This window comes from Notolabrus celidotus, chromosome 6, assembly GCF_009762535.1.
Source record: "Notolabrus celidotus isolate fNotCel1 chromosome 6, fNotCel1.pri, whole genome shotgun sequence".
In the NCBI taxonomy this organism is placed as follows: Eukaryota; Metazoa; Chordata; class Actinopteri; order Labriformes; family Labridae; genus Notolabrus; species Notolabrus celidotus.
This window is the reverse complement of record NC_048277.1, coordinates 2390245-2415821: the sequence shown is the minus strand read 5'-3', so window position 1 is coordinate 2415821 and position 25577 is coordinate 2390245. Positions and strand designations below refer to the sequence as shown.

At 42.0% G+C, this 25577-nt stretch overlaps 1 protein-coding gene across 1 annotated transcript in view; it reads right to left on the bottom strand.

The window, feature by feature from the left end:
- Positions 1 to 24927, bottom strand: part of LOC117814658 (NACHT, LRR and PYD domains-containing protein 12-like) — a 25980-nt gene extending 1053 nt beyond the window's left edge. Inside the window, exons 1-10 of the mRNA XM_034686121.1 lie at positions 24806 to 24927; positions 24129 to 24172; positions 21710 to 23149; positions 21373 to 21507; positions 21124 to 21243; positions 20754 to 20826; positions 18679 to 18880; positions 16617 to 18405; positions 13099 to 13272; positions 12381 to 12542 (exon numbers count right to left, since the gene is read on the bottom strand). Coding sequence (XP_034542012.1) covers positions 12381 to 12542; positions 13099 to 13272; positions 16617 to 18405; positions 18679 to 18880; positions 20754 to 20826; positions 21124 to 21243; positions 21373 to 21507; positions 21710 to 21831 — 2777 coding nt within the window. The 5' untranslated portion in view covers positions 21832 to 23149; positions 24129 to 24172; positions 24806 to 24927. The remainder of the gene's footprint in view (positions 1 to 12380; positions 12543 to 13098; positions 13273 to 16616; positions 18406 to 18678; positions 18881 to 20753; positions 20827 to 21123; positions 21244 to 21372; positions 21508 to 21709; positions 23150 to 24128; positions 24173 to 24805) is intronic.
- Between the last annotated feature and the right edge of the window lie 650 nt (positions 24928 to 25577).

Here is a 25577-nt window from a genome sequence, read left to right as displayed (position 1 = left end):
TCATTTCTTCTTTTAGGGCTTGTGTTCACTCTGCAGTATAAAAAGCTCATTCTAAATAGACTTTCAATCTAAACAGTGTCTGCAGATAGAGATATGAAGGAGTGGGCTCTCTTCTTCTAAATATGAATGAAGATGAAATGAAACCTCTCATATGAACTCATGTGACTGTGTGAGGCTCTTCTTGGATCCTTCAGAGTCAGCCAGAGGAAAAGCCAGCAGAGAAGTGATAAGCTGTATTTATCTTGATGACACAGGATAGCAGCATGTATATGAGGCTGATGGTGACCGACAGGTCTGCTGCTTGTCTCCCTGAATGTAGCTGTGTCAGTAAACCAGTCTATCTGGGCTGATGAAGCTCAATGAATACTGTTTGATCTCATTGTTTAACCCAGTTATGCAGCCAGTACTTTGAATCCATGTTTCTAACATCTGTAACTTCCTTAGTTCTGTTCATGCTGAGATTCACTTCAATCTATCCTCTTCTTTTTCAGAGTGCAGACTCTGTACAGACCCCTGTGGACAGAAGAGAGTGTGTGTGTTTCTGAACACGTCTGGTGTTAAACGCCACTTTGAGACCGAGCAGGATAAATCTTGTGTGGATGAAGACCAGACTGAATCCATCAAATGTGCTGTGTGAAGGTTTGGTAACCAAGCTAACAGCCTCACCCTACCAAAGCCAGCCATAGCACTGCTCACTGCACCACAGTGAACACATGAAGGAGGCGTTTCTCTGTAGCTCTGAAGGTTTGTTTGAGGGCTCACTAAACAAAGAGACAATCAGATCAAGAATACAGACATCCCCATGTCAGCCAGGATCCAGATGGTTGTCTCTATGGACCAATGAAAGAACAGATCAGTTGGAGATTTGAAGTTTGATGTGGTTTCATCATTAAACTAGATGTTAACCTTCATCTTGAACTTGCACACTGAGTAATGAGAACATGTAAAATGTCACTTCATGTCCAAAAGGTTTCCACCTCCTGCCCTCCAAAACATCATCAACCACTTCCTCCTGTGAGAGGAGAGGCAGTGGGACCAGTTTCTGCAGTTCAGGACAACGTGACAGCTTTCAGCAGAAAACTAAAAGTTGTTGTTTAGAGCAACATTTAGATCGTAAGACAAGAGTACAGTTTGGACATTTTCAGATAAAGAACATGATTCTATAATATTTGATCATATTGTGTTTATTAGACAGCTCTGTCTCAGGGATCAGGTCTGTACATGACTAGGACCAGATGCATATGTTTGATCTAAGATGGCGGTGGATGCCTGCAACAGGGCAGGTGTTGCAGGTACAAGAGCTGCTAACTCAGTTTTAAAGTTCATAATCGTGGCGTATACTTTACAACTGCCTCAAGAGGAAGGTCGATGAACACCGACTCGCTACAGAAAGTTATCATTGTCAGCTATGTTGCAGTGCTTCTGATGTTATCACTTCGCTGCTGCTCGGCGTTTAATCCACAGCAACAAGGACACAATGAACACCTTGTTACCTTTAACTCACGGAGCCAGTTCATCTACTTCTCCCAGCTGCTGGACGCCGGAAAAGCAAATGCTTGCGAAATACAATCAAGAACCACAAAGGAAGCAAAATCAAAATCATATTTAGCAGCATGAATATGGAATGCATTGCTGTGAAATGTATTTTGTCTCCATCTATGTCCTTTACTGTTGTTGGTGTGTACAAGCCTCCCTCATCATAACATGTTTTATGAAAATGTTAAAAACATTTTAAAAGAGCTTGATAAAAATAAGAGGGGGATTTTAATATACATTGGGCAGATAAGTCAAATAGGAAAAAACTTAAAGACATAACAAATCAGTTCGACCTCCAACAACTTATCCAAGGCACTACAAGGATTACTCAGTCATCCAAAACCCAGATAGATTTAATATTCAGCAACAAACCAGAAAGAATAACTAAATCATTGAATTTAGTGACTGGGATGTCAGATCATAATTTGACATTGATAGTAAGGCAACTAACAAAGCACAGGTTCATGTACCAGCAAGAAAGTAAAAATATGATCAAAATTATTCCTAAGAAACTTGTCAGTGAATTTGAAAGGAAATTTCAAAAACTAACTTGGACTGACATCCTGTCCTCAGATGATCCAGAGTCTGTTAAAGATGAATTTAGTAAAAACATAAAATGTTCTCTAATAAACAGAATGTGCCTTGGCTAACTGAACATCTGTGGAGTTTAATGAAACAAAGGGATCATCCCTTAAAAATCGCACTGAAATCAGGACTAGCCCATGACAGAAGGACCTTTCAGCATCTTCTTAATAGAGTTGTCAGTGAAGTGAGGATGAAAAGCAAAACATTTTATAGATATGATAAATGAAGCTAAAGGAAATAGTAGGCAAACCTGGGAAAACATCAACAAAGTTTTAAAGAAAGACAACTGCAAATGAGCCAAAGGATTAGAATTAGAAGTTCAAGGAATTTTAACACAAGACAAAAATCAAATATGCTCTGTATTTAATGATTATTTCATAGATTCAGTCAAAGATCTGACGCAATGATTTGGCTTAACAAAACTGTGATTTCCCTGTTTTTAATATTTCTGAGGTGTCAGAACCCTCTATAATTACAGTCTTGAACCAATTTAAAACCTCCAAGGCTAAAGATGTTTTTGATTGTGATTCTGCATTTGTGAAGAAGTACAAAAGTAACCTCTCTGCTCCTATTAGTCATCTTGTAAATTCGTCAATAAAACAATGCAATTTGCATCGCAAGGCAGGTGATAAAACCAATGTTGCAAACTACAGGCCCATAAGTATTCTCCCAGTAATCTCCAAAGTCACAGTGCGGGTCATCTGTGACCAGCTGATAGCTTTTTTAAATATCAGTCATTTTCCATTGCATCCTATGCAGTTTGGTTTCAGGAAACATCACTCAACCGAGACAGCAATCTGCGTTTTCACAGAACAAATCAGATCTAGTCTTGACAGTGGAGGTGTTGTTGCTGCGGTTTTCCCTGATTTCAAAAAAAGCTGCTGATACTGTCAGAGCCATCTCTGCATATTTTGATGATTATTGTTATTTTTAATAGTACTGCATGAAATGATGAAAGGCTCTAAGTTTATGTTTTATTTCAAATACTTAAATGTTTATATTATGAGATCCTCCTCCCCGGAAATGTGACATAAGGGAGCGTGGGACAGGTGTTACTGATGAGACAGGGGAGAGCCGTATTGTTTTTGGACCGCTCTCTTTTTCGTTATTTAACTGCAGAGAAAAGCCTAATTAAGATCATATTTTTTGTTGTGAAAACTGCCGATCAACAGCAATAAATCTTCTGTTAGATCCAAGCAAGACTGTTTGTTTTTTACTGGAGCGCGTCAGGACCGCAGGTCTCCTCTGAACCACGGAAGGCGGCCGAAACCCATAGAAAAGCCGCCACACTTTGTCCAAAAACACCGCAACCTGTGGATATGTGGATGATCCGACTCAACGGAACAAGCACAGGACTTTTATGACCCAGACACAGGCATCGGCCTCAGCGGACCCGTGAGTAAAAGTCGGACTCGACATTATGAATGAAATGCCACGGGATCGGATGCGTGTGAAATGTTTGTGAATGGACAAGGAATATGAATGAGTTCTGCAAACAAGGAAAGGAACGGTGTTGATAAATGAATTAATCTGCTCTGTGAATAAAGACGGAAAGAATAATGGATGCTGATAAAGTGCAGATTGATGCAGCTGATGCTGCGGAGAGGTTTAAATCACTCAGCGCGTCGCGCAAAGGGAAACTTGGAGCGTGCACGCGCAAAATGAATGAAACAAAAACCTTGATGGAAACGGGAGGGAATATTGAGAAAGTGGATGAATCTGTAGCCCTTTTTCAAAGATCACTGAATGATTTTAAGGAGGTTCATGAATTGGTGCAAATGTCTTTGTCTGAGGAAATAAAGGAAAAGGAGAGAATTGATTGGTATGAACCAAAAATGTCCACATTTGAGAATTTCCTGAAGGATGTTGGACAATGGAGAACTTCTCAAACAGATCCTCAGTCACTCATTGAACCCAAGGACAGTATTTCCAATGTTTCAAAGAGTTCACGGGTCTCAAAGAGCTTAAAATCAGGATCCACCACTTCTGCTGCCTCAGCCCGTCTTAAAGTAGCCACAGAAAAGGCTGCACTGCTTGCCCGAGCAGCAGCTTTAGAAAGGAAACATGCTCTGGAAATGGAGAAAGCTCAACTAAACACCAGACTGGAACAAATGGAGTTGGAAACGAGGCTGGCCGAATCAGATGCAAAATTAAAGGTGCTAGAGAACTTTGAATCAAAAAATGAACCAACATCTGAACCACAACAGCAGCATGAGGATGGCATGAATGAATATTTGGAAACTTACCAGGAAAAAGCAGATGTGACAGTGATTCCAGAAGCATCTATCGTTGAATTCACAGAACTTGGAGCGATTCCCAAAACCCCCCTTCAAAGATATCTGAACCAACAACCAAAACTGCTAGCAAGCTCTCCACAACAAAATAAGAAAACAACACGGATCACTCTGCAACAGCATGACCCTACAGTTCGGAGTTCTCCACAAACAGCAACAGTGATTAACATGACAAACAATGATGACAATTTCCTGACTGTAATGCAGAGACAAAATGACATTGCTGATTTATTGGCTTTGCAGCACAAGCAAGTATCACTGCCTGCACGTGAAATCCCGGTTTTTAATGGTAACCCACTTCATTACCAAACCTTCATGAGGGCATTCCAGCATGGCATTGAGGAGAAAACCAATAGCCACCAAGACATGTTGTATTACCTGGAGCAATATACATCAGGCCCCTGCCGTGAGTTGGTCAGAAGCTGTTTTCATATGGACGCCGAACCCGGCTTTTTAGAGGCAAAGAGACTGTTAAAGGTGCATTTCGGAAACAACATAAAGATTGCAAATGCTTATATGACAAAAGCTCTGACCTGGAACAACATTAAGGCAGAGGATGGAAAAGCACTGCAAAGTTATGCACTTTTCTTAAGAGGCTGTTGTACTGCCATGAGAGGTCTGCAAGACATGGAGGAGCTTGACCTACCGTCCAATTTAAGGCTCATTATGACAAAACTCCCTTATAAACTAAGGGAGAGGTGGAGAGCTGCAGCTTGTGACATTCTGGAGCGGAGGAACACAAGAGCAAGACTGCAGGACCTTGTGGCTTTCATCGAGAGGCAAGCTAACATACTGCAAGATCCTCTCTTTGGTGATATTCAGGATCCTCTCTCACATATTAGGACTTTAAAGGCCAGACCCACCACAGACACAAAACCAAACCCATTTAAACGCAAAGGAAGCAGCTTTGCTACCACAGTGGCAATGGTATCCGATAGCAAAGCACAACACACGCAAGAGAAACCAGCCATTAAAGTCAACTTGGACCCCAGCACACACACAGACACCTCATGTGCTTTTTGTGCTGGCAAACACACTGTAGCTGAATGTCAGAAGCTATATGCACAACCTCATGAAGCTAAAATCAAGTTTCTTAGAGACAATGGATTGTGCTTTGGATGTTTGAAGGTGGGACATTTGAGCAAAAACTGCAAAAGAAGAATGAAATGTGAGAATTGTCAGGGCAGACACCCCACTGTTCTGCACATAAAGAGATCTCCCAAATTCGAGACAGATGTTTACAAGGAGGAAACCTCGATCAGCAGTGCTCTTGTGTCACTTGGAGAGGGAGAAGGAACTGGGGCTGGTAATGACTTTATACTCGCCAGAGTTCCAGTGAGGGTTAAAGTTTGTAATGGGAATAAAAGTGTACTTACCTATGCCTTCCTGGATCCAGGCAGCACCGACACGTTCTGTACGGAGAACCTCATGAGGAAGCTCAATGCTAGAGGCCGCAGAACTGAAGTTCTTTTGCAGACTATGGGAACAGAGAAAACTGCTAAGAGCTATGAGCTGACTGGTCTAGAGGTGAGTCATATAGAGGATGATAGCTACCTGCCACTGCCAAAGTTATATACTCAAGACAAGATCCCTGTGACAAGGAGAAACCTTCTCACACAGGCTGATTTAAACAAGTGGCCCTACCTGCAGGAGATCAAGGTTAAGGAGATAGAAGCTGATGTGGATCTTCTTATTGGTGTCAACGTACCAAAGGCTATGGAACCGTGGAGAGTCATTAATAGCCAAGGAAATGGACCATATGCAGTTAAAACACTGCTAGGATGGGTGGTTAATGGTCCACTCAATGTTTCTACTGCTATGGAGGAGGAACGCACTGTGGCATCGGTGAACCGAATCTCCATTGTGCACATTGAAAGGCTCCTGGAAAACCAATATGCACATGACTTCCCAGAGCAAGACTATAAGGAGAAAGTGGAGATGTCAGCTGATGACCTACAGTTCATGCAAATTGCCTCAAGTTCTGTTACTCTCAAGGATGGCCACTACTACTTACCTTTACCTCTTCGTGACAGGAACATCAGTATGCCAAACAACTATCACATGGCAGAGCAACGAACGTTACATCTGAAAAGAAGATTCCAAAAGGATCCAGTTTATGCAAGCGAGTACAGAGACTTCCTGAGTGACATCATACGAAAAGGCTATGCTGAGAAGGTACCACCGGAAGATTTAACACCAGAGAGTGGCAGACTGTGGTACATACCCCACCATGGTGTGTATCATAAACGCAAAAAAACCCTCCGTGTAGTCTTTGACTGTGCAGCAACTTTTAAAGGCACATCACTAAACAATGTACTGCTACAAGGCCCAGACTTGGCTAACTCACTCATTGGTGTTCTGCTCAGATTCCGACAAGAGCCAGCTGCAATTATGGCAGACGTTGAGAGTATGTTTCACCAGGTGAGAGTCAATGAAGAGGACAGGAACTTTCTCAGATTCCTATGGTGGCCAGAGGGTGACACAAACAAGCCATTGGAGGAATACAGGATGACAGTTCATCTGTTTGGCGCTGTCTCTTCTCAAGCCTGTGCAAACTTTGCACTGCAAAAGACTGCAGAAGATAACAGTAACATCTTTGATGGAGAAGTGTCTGACACAGTCAAGTCCAATTTTTACATTGATGATTGTCTGAAGTCTGCTCCAACAGAAAAGCAAGCAATAAGTCTTGTCAAGAACCTCAAAGAAATGTGCTCTCTTGGAGGATTCAAGCTGACCAAGTGGGTTAGTAATAGTCGTACTGTACTGGCATCCATCCCTGAAGACGACAGAGCAAAACAAATGAAAAACTTGGATCTGGACAGGGAGAAACTGCCTACTGACAGAGCATTAGGACTGTATTGGGACATTGAGAAGGATGTATTCAGCTTTCATGTCACTGTTAACAACAAAACACCCACCAGAAGAAATATACTTTCCATTGTTAGCTCTGTGTACGATCCTCTTGGTTTCCTTGCCCCCTTTATACTCAAAGCCAAGCAAATCCTCCAAGAACTCTGTAAGGCTAAGTATGGATGGGATGAAATGGTTCCTGTGGAACTGCTGAAGCCATGGCAACAGTGGCTCAAGGATCTGGAGAAGCTGGACAAATTCCAAATCAGCAGGTGTATGAAACCAAAAAACTTCGGCCAAGTAAAAACTGCACAACTGCACAACTTCTGTGATGCAAGTGAACAAGGTTACGGAACTGCAAGTTATTTAAGACTCACAAACGACTCTGAGGAAGTACATGTTGCATTTGTGATGGGAAAATCAAGAGTCACTCCACTCAAAACAATGACAATCCCAAGACTGGAACTCACTGCTGCCACACTGGCTTCACGAATAGACAGGATGCTTCGCTCAGAACTCAAAATACAGCTCCTAGAATCCACTTTCTGGACCGACAGCCAGACTGTTCTGAAATATCTTGGAAATAAGACAAGAAGGTTTCGAACTTTTGTAGCTAACAGGATTGCAGTGATCCATAACTTGTCAAAGATGAGTCAGTGGAGGTTTGTGGAGTCGAAACACAACCCAGCTGATGATGCATCTCGAGGATTGAGCATCAAACCCTTCCTCGGATCTAAGACATGGCTTCAAGGACCTGTGTTTCTGGAGAAACCTAAAACAGAATGGCCAAGAAAGCCTGAAGAGCTTGACTCAATCCTTCAAGATGATCCAGAGGTGAGGAAGGAAGTTATTGTAGGCAGCACTGTCACCACAGCTGCAGAAAAAACTCCAACAAGCAAGCTGATTGAGTATTATTCATCATGGAATGATCTAAAAAGAGCTGTAGCTTGGATGATGAAACTAAAGAATCTCCTTCTGCAGATGAAAAGGAAGAGGAAAGAGAAATGTGCATTGATCAGTCAAGATTAAGGAAAATCACTTAGAGATCGGATGCTCCTTCTCAAAATAACTGCAGTCACAGATCTTTCAGTGGAGGACACTGAAAATGCAGAAAAGGCCATTATTTGCTACGAGCAGAGACAGCACTTTAAAGAGGAAATGGCCTGTCTCAAACAGGGAAAGCCGTGCAGAAAAGGAAGCTCCCTGTATAAACTGGACCCTTTCATTGATGCTGATGCTGATGTCCTGAGAGTGGGAGGAAGGACAAGGAGGATGGCTATGCCAACAGAGAATAAACACCCAATGATCCTGCCTAAACATTCTCATGTGTCAAAAGTAATATTGAGCCATATTCACAGACAAGTTGGTCACTCTGGACGAGGTCACATGCTCTCCAAACTGCAACAGCGCTATTGGCTATCTGGTGCCAACTCTTCAGCAAGGAGGATTATCAAGAGCTGTGTGGTTTGCAGACGACAACAGGCGAGAGCTGGTGAGCAGAAGATGGCTGATCTCCCCCTAGACAGAGTTACACCAGATCTTCCACCCTTCACTCATGTGGGTGTAGATTACTTTGGACCCATTGAGGTGAGACGTGGCCGTGCTCTGGTCAAGAGATGGGGGGTAATATTTACTTGCCTTGTAAGCCGTGCTGTTCACCTGGAGGTTGCCAGTCAGCTGGATACAGATGCATGCATAAATGCTATGCGTCGATTCATCTGTCGTCGAGGCTCAATCAAAAGCATCAGATCGGATCAAGGCACCAATTTCATAGGTGCACAGAAGGAATTGGAGGAGTCTGTAAAACAACTGGATAATGACAAAATCCAAAAAATGCTTCTAAGAAGAGGAATTGAATGGACATTCAATCCCCCCTCAGGAGCTCACCATGGTGGAGTATGGGAAAGACTAATTAGACTGGTGAAAAAGATTCTCTACTCTGTCTTAAAGGAACAGACTCTAGATGATGAAGGTCTACACACAGCTTTGTGTGAAGTGGAAGCAATCATGAATGATAGACCAATTACAACAGTTACCAGTGACCCAAATGACCTCGAGCCCCTAACTCCGAATCATCTGCTTCTTCTAAAATCAAATCCTGTCATGCCCCCTGGACTCTTTGAGAAAAAGGACATCTACTCACGTAAAAGATGGAGGCAGGTGCAGTATATCGCAGACTTATTCTGGAGAAGATGGACCAGAGAATACATTCCACTGGTACAAGAAAGACACAAATGGAACGACATCAAGAGGAACTTCGCTCCTGGAGATCTTGTTGTCATCGTTGATGACAATGCCCCAAGAAACACCTGGCTTCTAGGACGAGTGGTTAAAGCTCTTCCAGGATCAAAAGGACTGATTCGCAGTGTCTTGGTGAAGACCAAGACCAGCACTATTCAAAGACCCATCACCAAGATCTGTCTGCTTCTGGAGGCAGCAGACTGAGTTTGTTTGTTTCCTTTTTTCTCAGTGAGGGGCACCACTGACTGCCTTTCGAGAGCAGAAAGGGACTTTATGGACTGTCTGACCCAGCAAAGGGTCTTTTGCCTTTCGAGAGCAGAATATGGACTATAACATGGACTTGGTTAGCAGAGACAAATGTCCTGCATGAATGTAATGGCTCTATTAATGTATTATTTGAGTAATTGCTTTATGATAAACAATTAGGGGCTGGTATGTCAGAGCCATCTCTGCATATTTTGATGATTATTGTTATTTTTAATAGTACTGCATGAAATGATGAAAGGCTCTAAGTTTATGTTTTATTTCAAATACTTAAATGTTTATATTATGAGATCCTCCTCCCCAGAAATGTGACATAAGGGAGCGTGGGACAGGTGTTACTGATGAGACAGGGGAGAGCCGTATTGTTTTTGGACCGCTCTCTTTTTCGTTATTTAACTGCAGAGAAAAGCCTAATTAAGATCATGTTTTTTGTTGTGAAAACTGCCGATCAACAGCAATAAATCTTCTGTTAGATCCAAGCAAGACTGTTTGTTTTTTACTGGAGCGCGTCAGGACCGCAGGTCTCCTCTGAACCACGGAAGGCGGCCGAAACCCATAGAAAAGCCGCCACAGATACCGTAAATCATAATGTCTTGTTGTCTAAATGGTCAAAGTTGAACTTTTCTGGTAAAGCACTGACATGGATGGAGTCATACTTATGCTCCAGAAAACAGTGTACAAGAATTAATGATACGTGCTCATCTTTTATTGTTTGTGATGTTGGAGTGCCGCAAGGATCAATCCTAGGGCCGATTCTATTTAGTTTGTACATTAATGATCTGCCCCTGATCTGTCCAGAGGTACAGATCCAAATGTACTCAGATGACATGGTTATCTATACCCATGCTAAAACAAGAGAACAAGCTGCATCCAAACTCTCTGCAGCGCTGAACAAAGTCTCAGATTGGCTAACTCACAGCTGTTTAACGCTTAATGTGAGTAAAACTGTAGGAATGTATTTTTACTATCAGGGGAAACAATACACCTCAACCTGATATGACTGTAAACAGAGAGGTAATACAGATTGTTAAACATTTCAAGTTTCTGGGCGTAACAATTGAGTCCAATCTAAATTTTAAGAAACATGTAAAAAATGTCTGCAGAAATGTAAGAGCCAGCCTTATGAACTTCAGACATGTCAGGTATCAGTTATCTTTAGCCGCTGCTAAACTATACATGCACTCAATGATTTTTTTCTCATTTATCTTATTGTGCCACAAGCTGGTCTCAGGCTGGAGCAACCACTCTAAAACCATTAAACACCCTCTACAAACAGCCACTGAAAACTCTGGAACCAAGGAACTACCACCACAGTAAAATCATTACGAAATATAACTTAATGACCTTTGACAGTTTTCTTTGTTATGCAGATATGTGTCTGATGTATAAACTAATTCATGATCAGGCCCCACCACCACTTAAACAATGTGTGTTACTCTGCAGGAACAATCTTAGGGAGACCAGGGCATCAACAAGAGGAGACTGTTCTGATAAACTTAGGAAGACTGCATTTGGACAGTCTGCATTTTCAGTCAGAGCAGCAGGAAAACTCAGTTCCTACCCACATTAGAGACTGTACAAGCCTCAGTGTTTGTAAAAGTAAACTCCAATTATGGCTCAAGGAAAAACAATCATGTGATCACTGAGTTAATCGTCTTAATGCATCGAACTAGAGACAATGAAATGTCATTTTTAATGTGTTGTTATTAGTGATGGACTGTTGTTGAGTATGTATTGATTTAAATGCTAGCATGTTTTTATCATTTGTATTGTACATTCTTTTACATCTTCCTGCCCAGGGACCACAGATGAAAATGAGCTTATAGCTAACTGGCTTGACAGTTTTTGTTTTGCATGGCTCCTGTCAAATAAACTAATACATAAAATAAATAAAGATAATACTACATATTTCAAAATATTGATGACTTTCTGAGAATGTAACATCTGCCTTCTGTATGTTTACAAACATTATCAGATGAACAGTCACATCTGACTTTTTCTGTCTAACATCACCATAAAAGAAGTGATGCTGTAGTCAGTCCACAGGATTGTGTATTACATGATGACATGTTTCAATACAACAAATGAACTATCAGAGAACATTTTACAGAGACGTCAACACTGATGAGAGTCCTCATGTATCTTAATTCACAACCTTTACTCACTGTGCTGTCAGAGAAGCTCGTTCAGTCTGCGTCATAATTCTCTCTAAACAGTGACTGAAATCAGATGTGTATTAATGTCATCTTAAGAAGACAGGGCAGCAGTAGTTTACCTGATCAATCAGCTGATCATGAAAGATGATCATTGAGCTGACATTAAGTGAGTCAGTGCATCCCTTAAAGAGAGTCTTAGATCTCTGTCTGAAAGTTAAAAAGGGTTAAACTGCTGATAGTGTAAAAGAAAATCTCAGAGAGTAACAATGGATTCCTTTCTCCTTTAGTTTCTATTGAACTGTTTTGTTTCTGTTTGATAGTCTTCTGGTGGTCTGTGTGTTTCCTGGTTCAGGTCCAATCACTCCTCTGAAGAGAATGAAACATAGCGAGATCTTTTTCTGTGAAATAAGATGTTTTACACATTCAGTGTTTGAGCTCTTGTTGTCTGTTATACCTCAGTGTATCCAGTCTGCAGAGTGGATCCTCCAGCAGCTTCACTCCTGAGTCTCCTGGATGGTTGTAGCTCAGGTCCAGCTCTCTCAGGCGGGAGGGGTTGGAGGTCAGAGCTGAGGCCAGAAAAGCACAGCCTGTCTTTGTGATCAGACATCCTGACAGACTGGAGTCAGAAAAAAAACACACATTAAGCAAAAGTGTTCAAGATTTGACCATTTTAATACAAATAACCATAAACATGATGAGAAGGAAACCTGACCTGAGGGTTTCCAGTTTCCAGTGAGGACTCTTCAGTCCAGCAGACAGTTTCTCCACTCCTGAATCCTGCAGGTTGTTGTTACTCAGGTCCAGGTCTCTCAGACTGGAGGACTGGGAGCTGAGGACTGAGGACAGAGCTTCACAGCTTCTCTCTGACAGGTTACATCCAGTGAACCTGAGAGGACATGTAAACATTTGTTAAAGCTGTTATTATTTTCTAAATGATTAAAGCCATGCATATTTCTAATATTTAATAAAGAATATTTTTTATTGTACTTGTCTTTAAATGTTTTTAATCAGCCAACCTGAATGAAGATTGATTGAATGAGTTGAATTTCCTGGTCTACCCTTACTGATAATTTGAGGAGCCTCAGTGTCTCGTGGAGCTTTCTGATGTCACCAACATTCATTGGGCTGTTGTCTCTGACAGTGTAAGATTGGACTTTCAGCTTTATACTGACCTGAGGGTTTCCAGTTTACAGTGAGGACTCTTCAGTCCAGCAGACAGTTTCTCCACTCCTGAATCCTGCAGGTCGTTGCTACTCAGGTCCAGGTCTCTCAGACTGGAGGACTGGGAGCTGAGGACTGAGGACAGAGCTTCACAGCTTCTCTCTGACAGGTCACATCCACTCAGCCTGAAGAAGATCATGAGAACAAACAAATGTTTTCAGTTGTCATGAACAGAATTAATTCTATGTTCTGGTTTGGTGACAGACTAGAGCAGACACGTGCAGAGAGTCTCTGAGAAGGCCTTTATATATATTTATACATATAAACACTCCAGGAAAGATCACCTCTGAGCCCGCTAAGCTAGCTAACCCTGGAGAAGGAGCATCGACTGAGGGGAATTCAGAGGACGAGATGCTGTCCATCTCCACGCTAAAATCTGAACTGGAAGAAGAATGGTCCACTTTCATGTCTGATATTCAAGCTGCACTTTTGCCTATTTATCAGTCACTGTATGTGATGTGTAAAATAATCAAAGCTTATGAACCATGCATTAACGAAATGGAGGTTTGTCTGTCGGACCACAGTGACAGAGCGCCTCGAGAAACAGGTGGAGAGGCTCCAGAGTGAAAACAAGGAGTCACACGTGAAGACTGAGGACCTTGAAAACAGATCCAGACACGATCATTTGAGCACCATTGGGCTACCGGAGGGGAGTGATTGATCCCTTATTGATATGAGGAGACGAGGACAACATCTCAAAAGGACAGTTCGTTTCCTCTCTGTCCCCTCTTCTCTCTTCAGAGGTCAGGTGCCATTTAATGTAGCTCTAGCGAAAGTTCAGACAGGAAGACTATAAAGCAATCACAGCAGTTTAACTCTCTCTCCCTCATTCAATAGCTCACCCGCTTCCAGCTGCATGCTCCGGAGCTGTCATTGGCTAATCAGCAGCGGCGTCATCCAATAGCTCAGTGGCATGCCCTTATCATCAGCCTATCAACTTGCTGCTGTCTTTTTAAATGTGTCTCTCTCTCCTCCAGTTCCTTCTTGCATTGATGGTGCGCACCCCTCCACCTCCCCGTCTCCACCTGGTCTCTGCAAGTCTTCATTTCCTTGGATCATCAACCACCACCACCAGTGTCTGGACTCCAGGGGGATTTCTTCAGCTGCCAAATTCCCGCATCCTACGCTCACAACATTATCCCCATAGAGACCTTATGCCAAATATTTCTGTCAAGTTCCATCATTCATTCAGTTGTAATAAATAACCTTAATATTCAAATTGTGTCTCTCCTGATTGAAATATATTCAGATGATTGCATATGAGGAGAGATGTGTGATATAATGTCTGATGAGCCCTTTCTGATGGCTTGATGGGAAGACAAGGTAGATTAAGACCCAGAAACCTCTAAAACTTATGGTCAAACATGTTCAACTGTCATTAGATAAGAATATGTCTTCATGTCGGTCCGGTTGGGAATAAATGCGTGATGATTATTTCAGTGACATAAGGTCAAACCTTGAATATACATGATGTGTTAAAATGACTAAAAAAGTGGACTTTGACAAAGCTCCTAACTATAATAGAAACATTTAGTGTTTTTATAGTTATAACTACAGCATTCAGAGGTTCATCTAGAGCAGACATTGTTCCAGTATATGTGCACATGGTGCTGAGCCTCCATCATGGGATGAGCTGGTTTTCTCTGCCTGTACTTACTCTCTACATTACGGGCAGTATAGATATGCATGCAGTGTAAGAATTAAACTCATTTAGGAGAAGGAGGGTGGATAAATAAAGACGGGACAACACAAACTATTTGGAAGGATCTTCAATGGCATATGGTAATAATTCATATGAGGCCTACACTTAAGTCTCAGCCACTCTGACCAGGGTTCAGTCCCATTTTGGATGGCAGGCCTTGATGGCTGGTGCAGCACTTGGTTCTGTTCCTCTCTTACTGAGATAACTGTAGTGTTAAACGTGTTGTTCTCTCTGCTCTTAGTTTATCTCTCCAGTTAGGAGATAGTAAAGTGTCTAGGTATGTTCTCCTGGAGTTCAAGAAGCGTTATATACCTGCAGTTCACCTTGTTTGGAGAAGTGAACTTAGGAGGGGACGGGTGGGTAAAGATGCTAGCAGGGACCCTCATCTCTCTCTCTCTCTCTCTCTCTCTCTCTCTCTCTCTCTCTCTCTCTCTCTCTCTCTCTCTTTCTCTCTCTCTCCCTCTCTCCCTCTCTCTCTCTCTCTAGCTAGGTAAGCTAGCACCATGTTCATGATGGACATTCTGCTTTGACAGACGGACCTAGTTTTCCCTGAGGACGGTAGGAGACCGTGGACTTGGCAGGAGTGTTTGTGTTAGCAACTGTTGCTACTGCCAGTGTGGACAGACCCTGAGTGTCGGAGCTGCGTTTCTTCACAGACAGCATTCTGCTGCATCCTGCCCGCTGCTGTTCCATTAACCTGCTGCTAGATTGGTTCAAATTAAATAAACCGTGGACTCGTGAGTATCTGAAGACTTTCATATTGGAAGCTGAGTGTGTTGATGGATTTAAGGATTACCATTCTACAAATGTGCACCGACTCATGGACCCCAACGGTTTCAAATACAAGCGCCTGGTACTATTTTGAATATTTAAAAGAGTTCAAACGTGGGACGCTTAGACCGCTAGGCCACCAGCGCCCTGAGAGAATTGAGTTTAATAACAATTTGTTTCATTTCATGGGAGTTAAACTCTGTTGGTTATAGCTGTGAGAAGAGGTGTTACCACACACACACACACACACACACACACACACACACACACACACACACACACACACACACACACACACACACACACACACACACACACACACACACACACACACACACACACACACACACACACACACACACACTATTCATTATATGACTGCACTCTTCATATTTTAGCCTGTAGTAATAACTTTACTGGTAACAGGAGATTTAGTCAATTCAACATCCAAAGCTAAGCACCCAGGATCCTGTTTATGAACTTTAAAGCAGCAGCTCTGTCTAATCTTAATTATTCTAGTTTCAGAAAGGGGTTACATATGTATGTATATTAATTATAATTAATTAATCAATTAATTAATTATTATATTATTTCCTTATTTATGTATTTATTTATGTATTGATTTATTGATTTATTATTATTTCCTTGTTTATTTGTATATATTGTGTTCTGTTTTCCTTGATTTTAATGTATTTTTGTGTTTGTTTTGTTTAACCTATCTATTTATTTGATTGATTGATTTTTACTCTGCTTGCTTGACATTGTAACAGATGCCAGTTGTTATGACCTTTGAGTCCAGATCTTTGTCTGTGTTACGGTGGGATAGAGGGGTGGACAGAGGCTGAGGGTGAACGTTCAGAGGGGTTGTAATGAAACTATGTCTAAATGCTCATGTAATGTACATGTGATGATGTCATCATTTCAAAAGATGCCAATAAAATATATTAAAAATAAAAAGAATGAATTCTATTTGAAATGTCTCACTCATGAACTCACACAGCTTTGTTGGAGGCTTTGATCACTGGCAGCAGCCTCAGCAGAGCCTCCTCTGAAGCAGAGTATTCCTTCAGGTCAAACACGTCCAGATCTTTCTCTGAGGACAGTAAGATGAAGACCAGAGCTGACCACTGAGCAGGAGACAGTTTCTCTGTAGAGAGACGTCCTGATTTCAGGGACTGTTGGATCTGCTCCACTAGAGAACGATCATTCAGTTCATTCAGACAGTGGAACAGGTTGATGCTTCTCTCTGCAGACAGATCCTCACTGATCTTCTTCTGGATGTACTGGACTGTTTCCTGATTGGTCTGTGAGCTACTTCCTGTCTGTGTCAGCAGACCTCTCAGGAGAGTCTGATTGGTCTGCAGTGAAAGACCCAGGAGGAAGCGCAGGAACAAGTCCAGGTGTCCGTTTGGACTCTGTAAGGCCTGGTCCACAGCACTCTGGTAGAGACTCTTTGGTTCAGGTTTGCCTCTGAATATTATAGACCCCCAGAATGATCTTTGTTCTTCTTCCATCAGGTTGAGTCCAGACTTGGTGAAGGTCAGATGGACATGAAGAGCAGCCAGAAACTCCTGAACGCTCAGGTGGATGAAGCAGAACACCTGGTCCTGGTACAGTCCTCTCTCCTCTCTGAAGATCTGTGTGAACACTCCTGAGTACACTGAGGCTTCCTTGATCTTGATGCCACACTCTGTCAGGTCGGACTCATAGAAGATCAGGTTTCCTTTCTGCAGCTGATCAAAAGCCAGTTTTCCCAGAGACTGGATCATCTTCCTGCTCTCTGGACTCCAGAGTGGATCAGTCTCAGCTCCTCCATCGTACTTGATGCTCTTCAGTTTGGACTGGACCACCAGGAAGTGGATGTACATCTCAGTCAGGGTCCTGGGCAGCCCTCCTCCCTCTCTGGTCTTCAGCACATCCTCCAGAACTGTAGCAGTGATCCAGCAGAAGACCGGGATGTGGCACATGATGTGGAGGCTTCGGGATGTCTTGATGTGGGAGATGACTCTGCTGGCCTGCTCCTGGTCTCTGGATCTCTTCCTGAAGTACTCCTCCTTCTGAGGGTCAGTGAACCCTCTGACCTCTGTCACCATGTCAACACACTCAGGAGGGATCTGATTGGCTGCTGCAGGTCTTGTGGTGATCCAGAGGCGAGCAGAGGGGAGCAGGTTCCCCCTGATGAGGTTTGTCAGCAGCACATCCACTGAGGTGGACTCTGTAACATCAGTCAGGATCTGATTCTTGTGGAAGTCCAGAGGAAGTCGACACTCATCCAGACCGTCAAAGATGAAGAGAACCTGGAACTCTTCAAACCTGCAGAGTCCTGCTTCTCTGGTCTGAGTAAAGAAGTGATGAACAAGTTCCACCAAGCTGAACTTTCTCTCTCTCAGCACATTCAGCTCTCTGAAAGTGAAGGGGAATGTGAACTGGATGTCCTGGTGGGCTTTGTCTTCAGCCCAGTCCAGAGTGAACTTCTGTGTTAAGACTGTTTTCCCGATGCCAGCCACTCCCTTTGTCAGCACTGCTCTGATTGGTTGATCTCTTCCAGGTGAGCCTTTAAAGATGTCTTCTTGTCTGATGGTGGTCTCTGGTCTGTGTGGTGTCCTGGATGCTGCTTCAATCTGTCTGACCTCATGTTCATCATTGACCTCTCCAGTCCCTCCCTCTGTGATGTAGAGCTCTGTGTAGATCTGGTTCAGAAGGGTTGGGTTTCCTGCTTTAGCGATCCCCTCAAACACACACTGGAACTTCTCCTTCAGGTGAGACTTCAGTTTACGTCTGCACTCTGCAGCAACAGTTCCTGAAAGAACCAAAGAGAAATGTGATGAATGATCTGAAGCTACAATCAGTCTGATGAATTTACACTTTCAGACATCAGGATGGATTTGATTTTCCTCCTCTCTGAACTCTCTTCATCAGCTGTGAACAGTTTCTCACAGCTCATAGATGTGATACAAACGTGTGCATCATATTAACAGCAGAGTTTGAAATGTAAACCTCTCCCATGTTGTCTCCATTTCCTCTCTCCATCATGTTAAATGTGTTCAAATCCTCTTACTGCTCTGCAGACAGTCAGCCAGCTCTTCCTGCTTCATTCTCCTCAGGAAGTGCAGAGTGATCTCCAGAAAGGCCTCTCTGCTCCTCCTCTGCTCTTCATCCTCACTCTGACTCTCTAAGCATTCTGGGTAATCTGGACTCAGAACTCTCTGGATCTTCTTCATCTCTGTCTTTACAAAACTGATGATGTTCTCCTGGAGCAGCTGGAACAGAACAAAATGTCAACTTGAACTTGACTGAAGACCAGAGAGGCTAAAAGTGGAACACATTAAAACACAAATGGATTTAGACGTAAAGACTAATGGACACCAATAGATATAAAATGTAGGTAATTATACAATTAAAGGAAAAGAGTTAGAACATGAGTTAAAGCATGAAAAATAACAGTCAAACATAAATAGTTAGGATAGCAACAACGGTAAAGATACAAGTTTAAGAAAAACAAAAGAACAAAAATAGAAATAAAAATCAGTATTTCAATAATAAATGATGAATAGTTAAAGATATACTGTATAAAACAACATTAAAATAATGAATTTAGATGGAAATGACAAAACCCTACATATAATCCAGACTGATAGATTGTTTTTAGTTCAGGTTTAAAAGTCTCAATATTCATGGGTTTCAGTCACATGACTCTTTTGTTGCTGCCGCCATCTTTAGGACCGTAGTGCCATCAGCCGGCCGCCCGGCTCTATTAAATCAACGACCTGCTCTGGTGAAAAATCACTAATATACTCATAGATCTACCAGAATAGAGTTGTAATATAATGAAATAAGTGGTGACTTTCTTCAGAGGTTCTGAGAAGACTCAGAAGTTGATACAATTATTGTTTTCATTGTATTACTTCAATCTTGAAATCCCTTTTCTGCCTATAAGTTGGCCCTAATACTCCATCATACACAGAAAATGCTCGGCCTCAGGTCGGTCCTAAAGATGGCACCATGAATGCTGTGTGACGTCACGGGAAACCAATGAATTTCTGTCTCTTCTCAGATCCTCCTGCAGGATGTTCCAGGGTCTCGGAGCGTAAAGAGCTGCATCCCAGAAGGTTTTTGTTCTACCCTTTGGAACAGCTAAAAGAGACTTTCAGCACTACAGAGTCATGTCTGTTTTTAATGCAGTGACTTCCACTACAGAGTCATGTCTGTTTTAATGCAGTGACTTCCACTACAGAGTCATGTCTGTTTTTAATGCAGTGATTTCCACTACAGAGTCATGTCTGTTTTTAATGCAGTGATTTCCACTACAGAGTCATGTCTGTTTTTAATGCAGTGATTTCCACTACAGAGTCATGTCTGTTTTTAATGCAGTGATTCCACTACAGAGTCATGTCTGTTTTTAATGCAGTGACTTCCACTACAGAGTCATGTCTGTTTTTAATGCAGTGATTCCACTACAGAGTCATGTCTGTTTTTAATGCAGTGACTTCCACTACAGAGTCATGTCTGTTTGTAATGCTTTGCTGCCTGAGGGTCTGTAGATCAGGTCCACCCAGTCTTGGTTTTGGTCCTTGTCCCTCTTGTACAGAGGTGTCTTCAGATTGAATCTTTTAATGATGTTATGTACGGTGATGAAATCCACTAACTCTTTGTTACTCTGAGGAACATTATTCTGAACCTGTTGAACTATTTGCTCACCCAGTCTCTCACAGAGTGGTGAACATCTTCCCCTCTTTCCCTCTGAGAGACTCAGCCTCTCTGGAGAGTCCTTTTTAAACCCAGTCATGTGACTAACCTGATGTAAAATAACCTCATTTAGTTTAGAGATGTTCCTTCAGGTGTGTTTTTGGCACTTCACAACTATTTCAGTGTTTTGTTGTCCCTGTTTTGAAACGTGTCGCTGGCATCAAATTTAAAATCAGCAATTTTTTTATCAAACATTTTTTCAGTTTCAACATTTGATATGTTTTCTTTGCACTGTTGTCAATTATATGTAGGGTTTCAATGATTTTCAGAGCATCAAATTCTGTTTTAATCAACGTGTTACACAGCTCCCCAGCTTCTTTGGAATTGGGGCTTTCATTAAAATGTGCTCTGATTCTCAGGAGGAGCAGTGTTTGTACATTTACTCACCATCAATATGGAGTCCAGCTGGGTTTGATGATGCTGGGCAGACTGACCAATGGGAGCCTCTGATCTCTGAACTCTGTGGAACAAATATAATATCATGTAGTGTATATAATATAATGACACACAGTGTTGATGTGATAGATTCTATGTAGTGGATCCTGGTAGAAACACTGCTGGATCCTCCTACAAACACAGGACACACATGAAGATACTACATGCTGAGTACAGTTCTTTCTGCCTCCAATCCTGTTTACTGTGTTGATCCTGATAGAAACACAACCAGTGACTAATGTTCACCTTCACAGAGAAAACACCAACCACAGTTACAAAGGTTTCACACACAACAACAGGAAGTTCACTTTGAGAGGCTTACCTTTCATCAGCACTCAGCTCTACAGACTTGAAATTAATCAACAGATCCATAGAGTCATCACTCTTTAAGGACACACAGCTGGGTCCAGGTCCAGGGGAGTCTGGTCTCTGATGTTGGACTCTGACAGAATCACAAACACTGATGAACAAACATGAACTCTGAAAATCTTCCAGGTTTGAGTGCTGCTGAAATTTACTACAAACTTTTATAATGTTTGATTCTGATAAAGACGCTGTGATCGATTCTTACTTTGGACCATCAGACTGACGGCCATCTTTGAATTTAATAATTATATCCTTAGACCGATCACTCCTAAAGGACACACAGCTGGGTCCAGGTACAGGTGCTGGTCCAGGAGAGTCCGGTCCGTGCTGCTGCTCTGGCCTTCAACACGTATGCACGCGCAGACGCATGCACGCACGCACGCACACACACACACACACACACACACACACACACACACACGCACACACGCACACACACACACACACACACACACACACACACACACACACACACACAGTGATGTGAGTGCTGAGCTCTGACATGGAGCAGAGTCATGGACAGGTAGAGATCCTCATCTCACCTCTGGGCTTCATGTTCCCCACACAGAGTGCTTTTAGAGGGAGGGGCTCCCTCCTCTCCGTCCTCACACTGATTCATAGCAGAGCCTCCACCTTCACACAAACACAACAACATGTTCATCATTACAACAAGCTTTACACCACAGGACACACATTAGTTCTCCTTCCTCTCAGGAACTTGACACAACAATTCAGGACTGACAGAAACCTTGTTGGAGCCACAAACAGGATCTGATGATCCCAAACACAGCCCCCACACTCTCCCTGAAACACACTGTGGTGACCACAATAATATATCAGACACATGGAAGTTAAAACAGTGTTACAGAACAACCAAACAGTCTCTGTTTGCAGGATTGTTTTTCTGGAGGAAGGAGCCGAGCTCAGCAGAAACAGAGCCGAGTCATCCCTGTGTGGTTCTCTCTCTCTTTCTCTCTCTCCTCCTTCTTCCTCATCCTCCTCCAGCATGCTGTCACTGCCCTTCCTCTTTGCCCTGGCTACCCCAGGAGTTACAGCAGCACTCCCCCCCCTCACTTTCTGCCTGCTCAGACACCTGCTCTGCTGGCCCTGCCTCTTCCTCCACCTCCTCCTCACCTCCATCATTGCTGGATGCTACAAAAACACTAATGATCAGCACCTTGCAGAGAAATGATAAGTAGAAGGTTATTGGAGTCTTTTTGGAAAAAAATGACATGATGAGTGACGGGTGACATTTTTAGATTTTACTAATACACACGAGGATCTGGATTTTTCTGTGGAATACTAGGTAGTAGGAAAAAGAGAAAACATTGAATTAGAGGACGAAGACAACAATAATCAGGCCCTATGTGTTGATGCAATATTTACTAAATGTTACCATATGACAGATTTAATAAAACTATACTTCTTCTAACATTTCTAGTATTCAAGAACTTATTTTTGAATCAAGTTAAACAGTTCATAGCCGACCTCCTGAAAGATGTTCACTGGTCTAAAAACACTTCCATCTCTTTCTCTGCGTACCACCTGTCTGACCACTCTTCACCTCTCTCCCTCCTCTCTCTTCTTTCTCTCATTGTGTCCCTCACATTCTTTCACAGCTTCTTCCCTTCATCAACTATAAAGTTACAAACATGTCTCTATGCTGGAGCTGTCTAACACTGCCATTACAACACATGTCTGATCATGTTGAGCTCCTATTAGACATGTGCCTGATCAGATTACTATCAAATAATCCATGGCTCTGCTTCTTCTTATAAACTAGTAAAATATTTGTTGTTTCTTTTATGTACCGCATCATATTATGTTCCTTTTCTACAACCAAGGCTAGATCTGTCTTAGTACCCTGACATATTATTAAAACTACGACTGATATTAAGTCTTTATGATCATCATCTTGTTGTGATCATCACTTGGCTTTTAATGTTTACCTGCCTGATGAACATCACTCCTCCCTGACAGCTCTGAGATGGTCATTAAAAAAAGGAAACAAAGCTTTAACAAGATGACCAGAGATTAAAGTCAAAAGAACATTTAAGTAGTATGTAAGGACAGTTTAGAGGAAGAAATGACTTAGTGTTGTTAAATGTTTTCTATATGCCTCTGCTTCTCTACATCTCAGAGGGAAATAATGTCCTTTAAACTACATGAATCTGATCCTGCATGTTGCTGTGTGGATTCAGATTAATGATATCACATGTGGAGTAATTCACAAACTATACAGATTAAATTACTGATGTTAGCTCCATCCTCAACAACTGTAACACTGAGGTGTTAAACACACTAGTGCAATCAATTCTTATAATACATGTGATTCTGTTGTGAAGTATTTACATTACAGGGAGATGTTTTGTTGACACCATATTTTCATGTTAATACCATTATAGTATTATTTCATGAAGTAATGAATGCAGGAGTCTCTGTAACATGAATCTACATCTCTATGTGCTTTTTAAAGTCATTTATCTGGGTCCTTTAAATCCTATTTATTACCTACAGCTAAATGTGATCTGACCTACAGTAACCTCTGCATCCTCAGCCTCTGCTGCTTTCTGCTCTTTATTTAAAGAAGGAAGAGATTTCCTCTGCATCTCCACCTGAGGTTATCAGGTAGAGTTTAGTGATTAATAACTTCACCTGTGATATTGTGATAGAGACACTGTCAGCACTCTGTCATCAGATTCACACAGCTCTAAACTCTCCTGATGAACTTTAAAGAGGAGGCTGCGTTATTGTACGTCACAACTTAAGTTAGCTATAAGAACAGGGCTAACCCACTTTAATGAGGGATGGATCAAATCTTTAAACAGTGCAGAAGTTTGTTGAACTCAGAACTATTCATGTAAACACGTTTTTTAAAAAGGGTTGATGTTTTAATAAACACTTCAGGAACAGGTGTCACAGATCTACCTGTCTCTAGTACCTCTGTGTGTCTGTGTTTACCTGCTGTCAGAAACCATCTCATGCAGCTCTTTGGATCAAACCATCTACAGGGAGAGGAGGGGGGGACGGTTTTTGAGTTTTGGATATAAGGCTCAAGTAGAGGACTTCTTGAAAACCCGTTAGAGATTAGAGGATCTTATTAAAAATATGGTAAACAAATCTAATTAGGTTTTCTTTTTTAAATGTCAAATTTAAAAAATCTGATGGGGTACGTGGTCCCATCAGACTGAATGAGCACGCGACCCCTCCATAGAAGTTGAGGGACACTCATTAGATTGACATCAAGGTGAAAAAGGGAGATTATCAGGAGAAATAACACCTCTGGAGTACAGAGGGAGAGGAAGTTAAAGCGCAGAGTGTTGGCAGGTCTGGAAGAAGACAAGAAGAAAGTTTGAACAAAGACTGCTCACTTCCGCTGGGGCTTTTTAATGCGAACGAAAGTGAAACTAAGAAAAATCAACCTCTCCCTGAAAGATAAAGTCCTCATTTCACTCTGTGAAGTTACTGGAGTGAAAGCTCACATTAACTGTCTGAAGGTTGGAAAGAAGACTGATAAGGTGTGAATGAATCATAGGAAATAAACGGTGTGCAAAGACCTCCAGATGAATCTGCTGCTGACTGAACTCCACAAACACAAACTATAGAACAGGTCAATGTCTGAGAGGAAGGATTCTTACCTGTTGAAGTGAGTTCAGGTCAGCTTACACACTTTACACCTTCATGTGGAGAGAAGAAGCTGCTCGTGTGTCCCTCTTCAGTCCTGGTGTGAGTGTGTGTGTGTGTGTGTGTGTGTCTGATCCGTTTGACCTGAGGGCGTTGTCACATCCTCATACCTTCAGAGTGACGTCATTCTTACCTGTAATTCCCAGTCAGTGTCAGTTCACACACTGATCACATGTTGTAGTTCTACTATCAGACCACTAGATGGTGCTGACTGACCTTCTAATGAAACAAACAGCAGCACTGACAGATGTGATGAAGCAGCAGTGTGGATCACACTGATCCTCCACTTTATGTTGGACACTACTGACAGCAGCTCTGATGGAGACAGAAGCTGGTCCCAATGTGTCCACTGTTTTAAATACACTCTAACATGTCAAATAAAGTTAGTTTTATTCTAGACAAACCCTGCAGTGTGCTTTGATTGAGTTTGAAACAATTTCATTTTTACACTTTTGACTGAATTCTCATTTTCCTGTTATTAGACAGAACATATTTAGGACGAGGAATCCATCCTAAAAAGAACAAATGCATGGACTAGTTTGTGTTGAGCATCATTCTGAGAGTTTGAATCAGTTGGTGTTTCAAAGATGGGCACAGGTCACTTCTGGAAAGTCCAAATCAAGTCTCAAGTTTATGGTTACAAGTCAAAGTCAAGTCTGAAGTCTTTGAGGGCAGTGACTATGTCGAGTCTCTCATGGTTTTAATAAACAATAATAATGATATAGA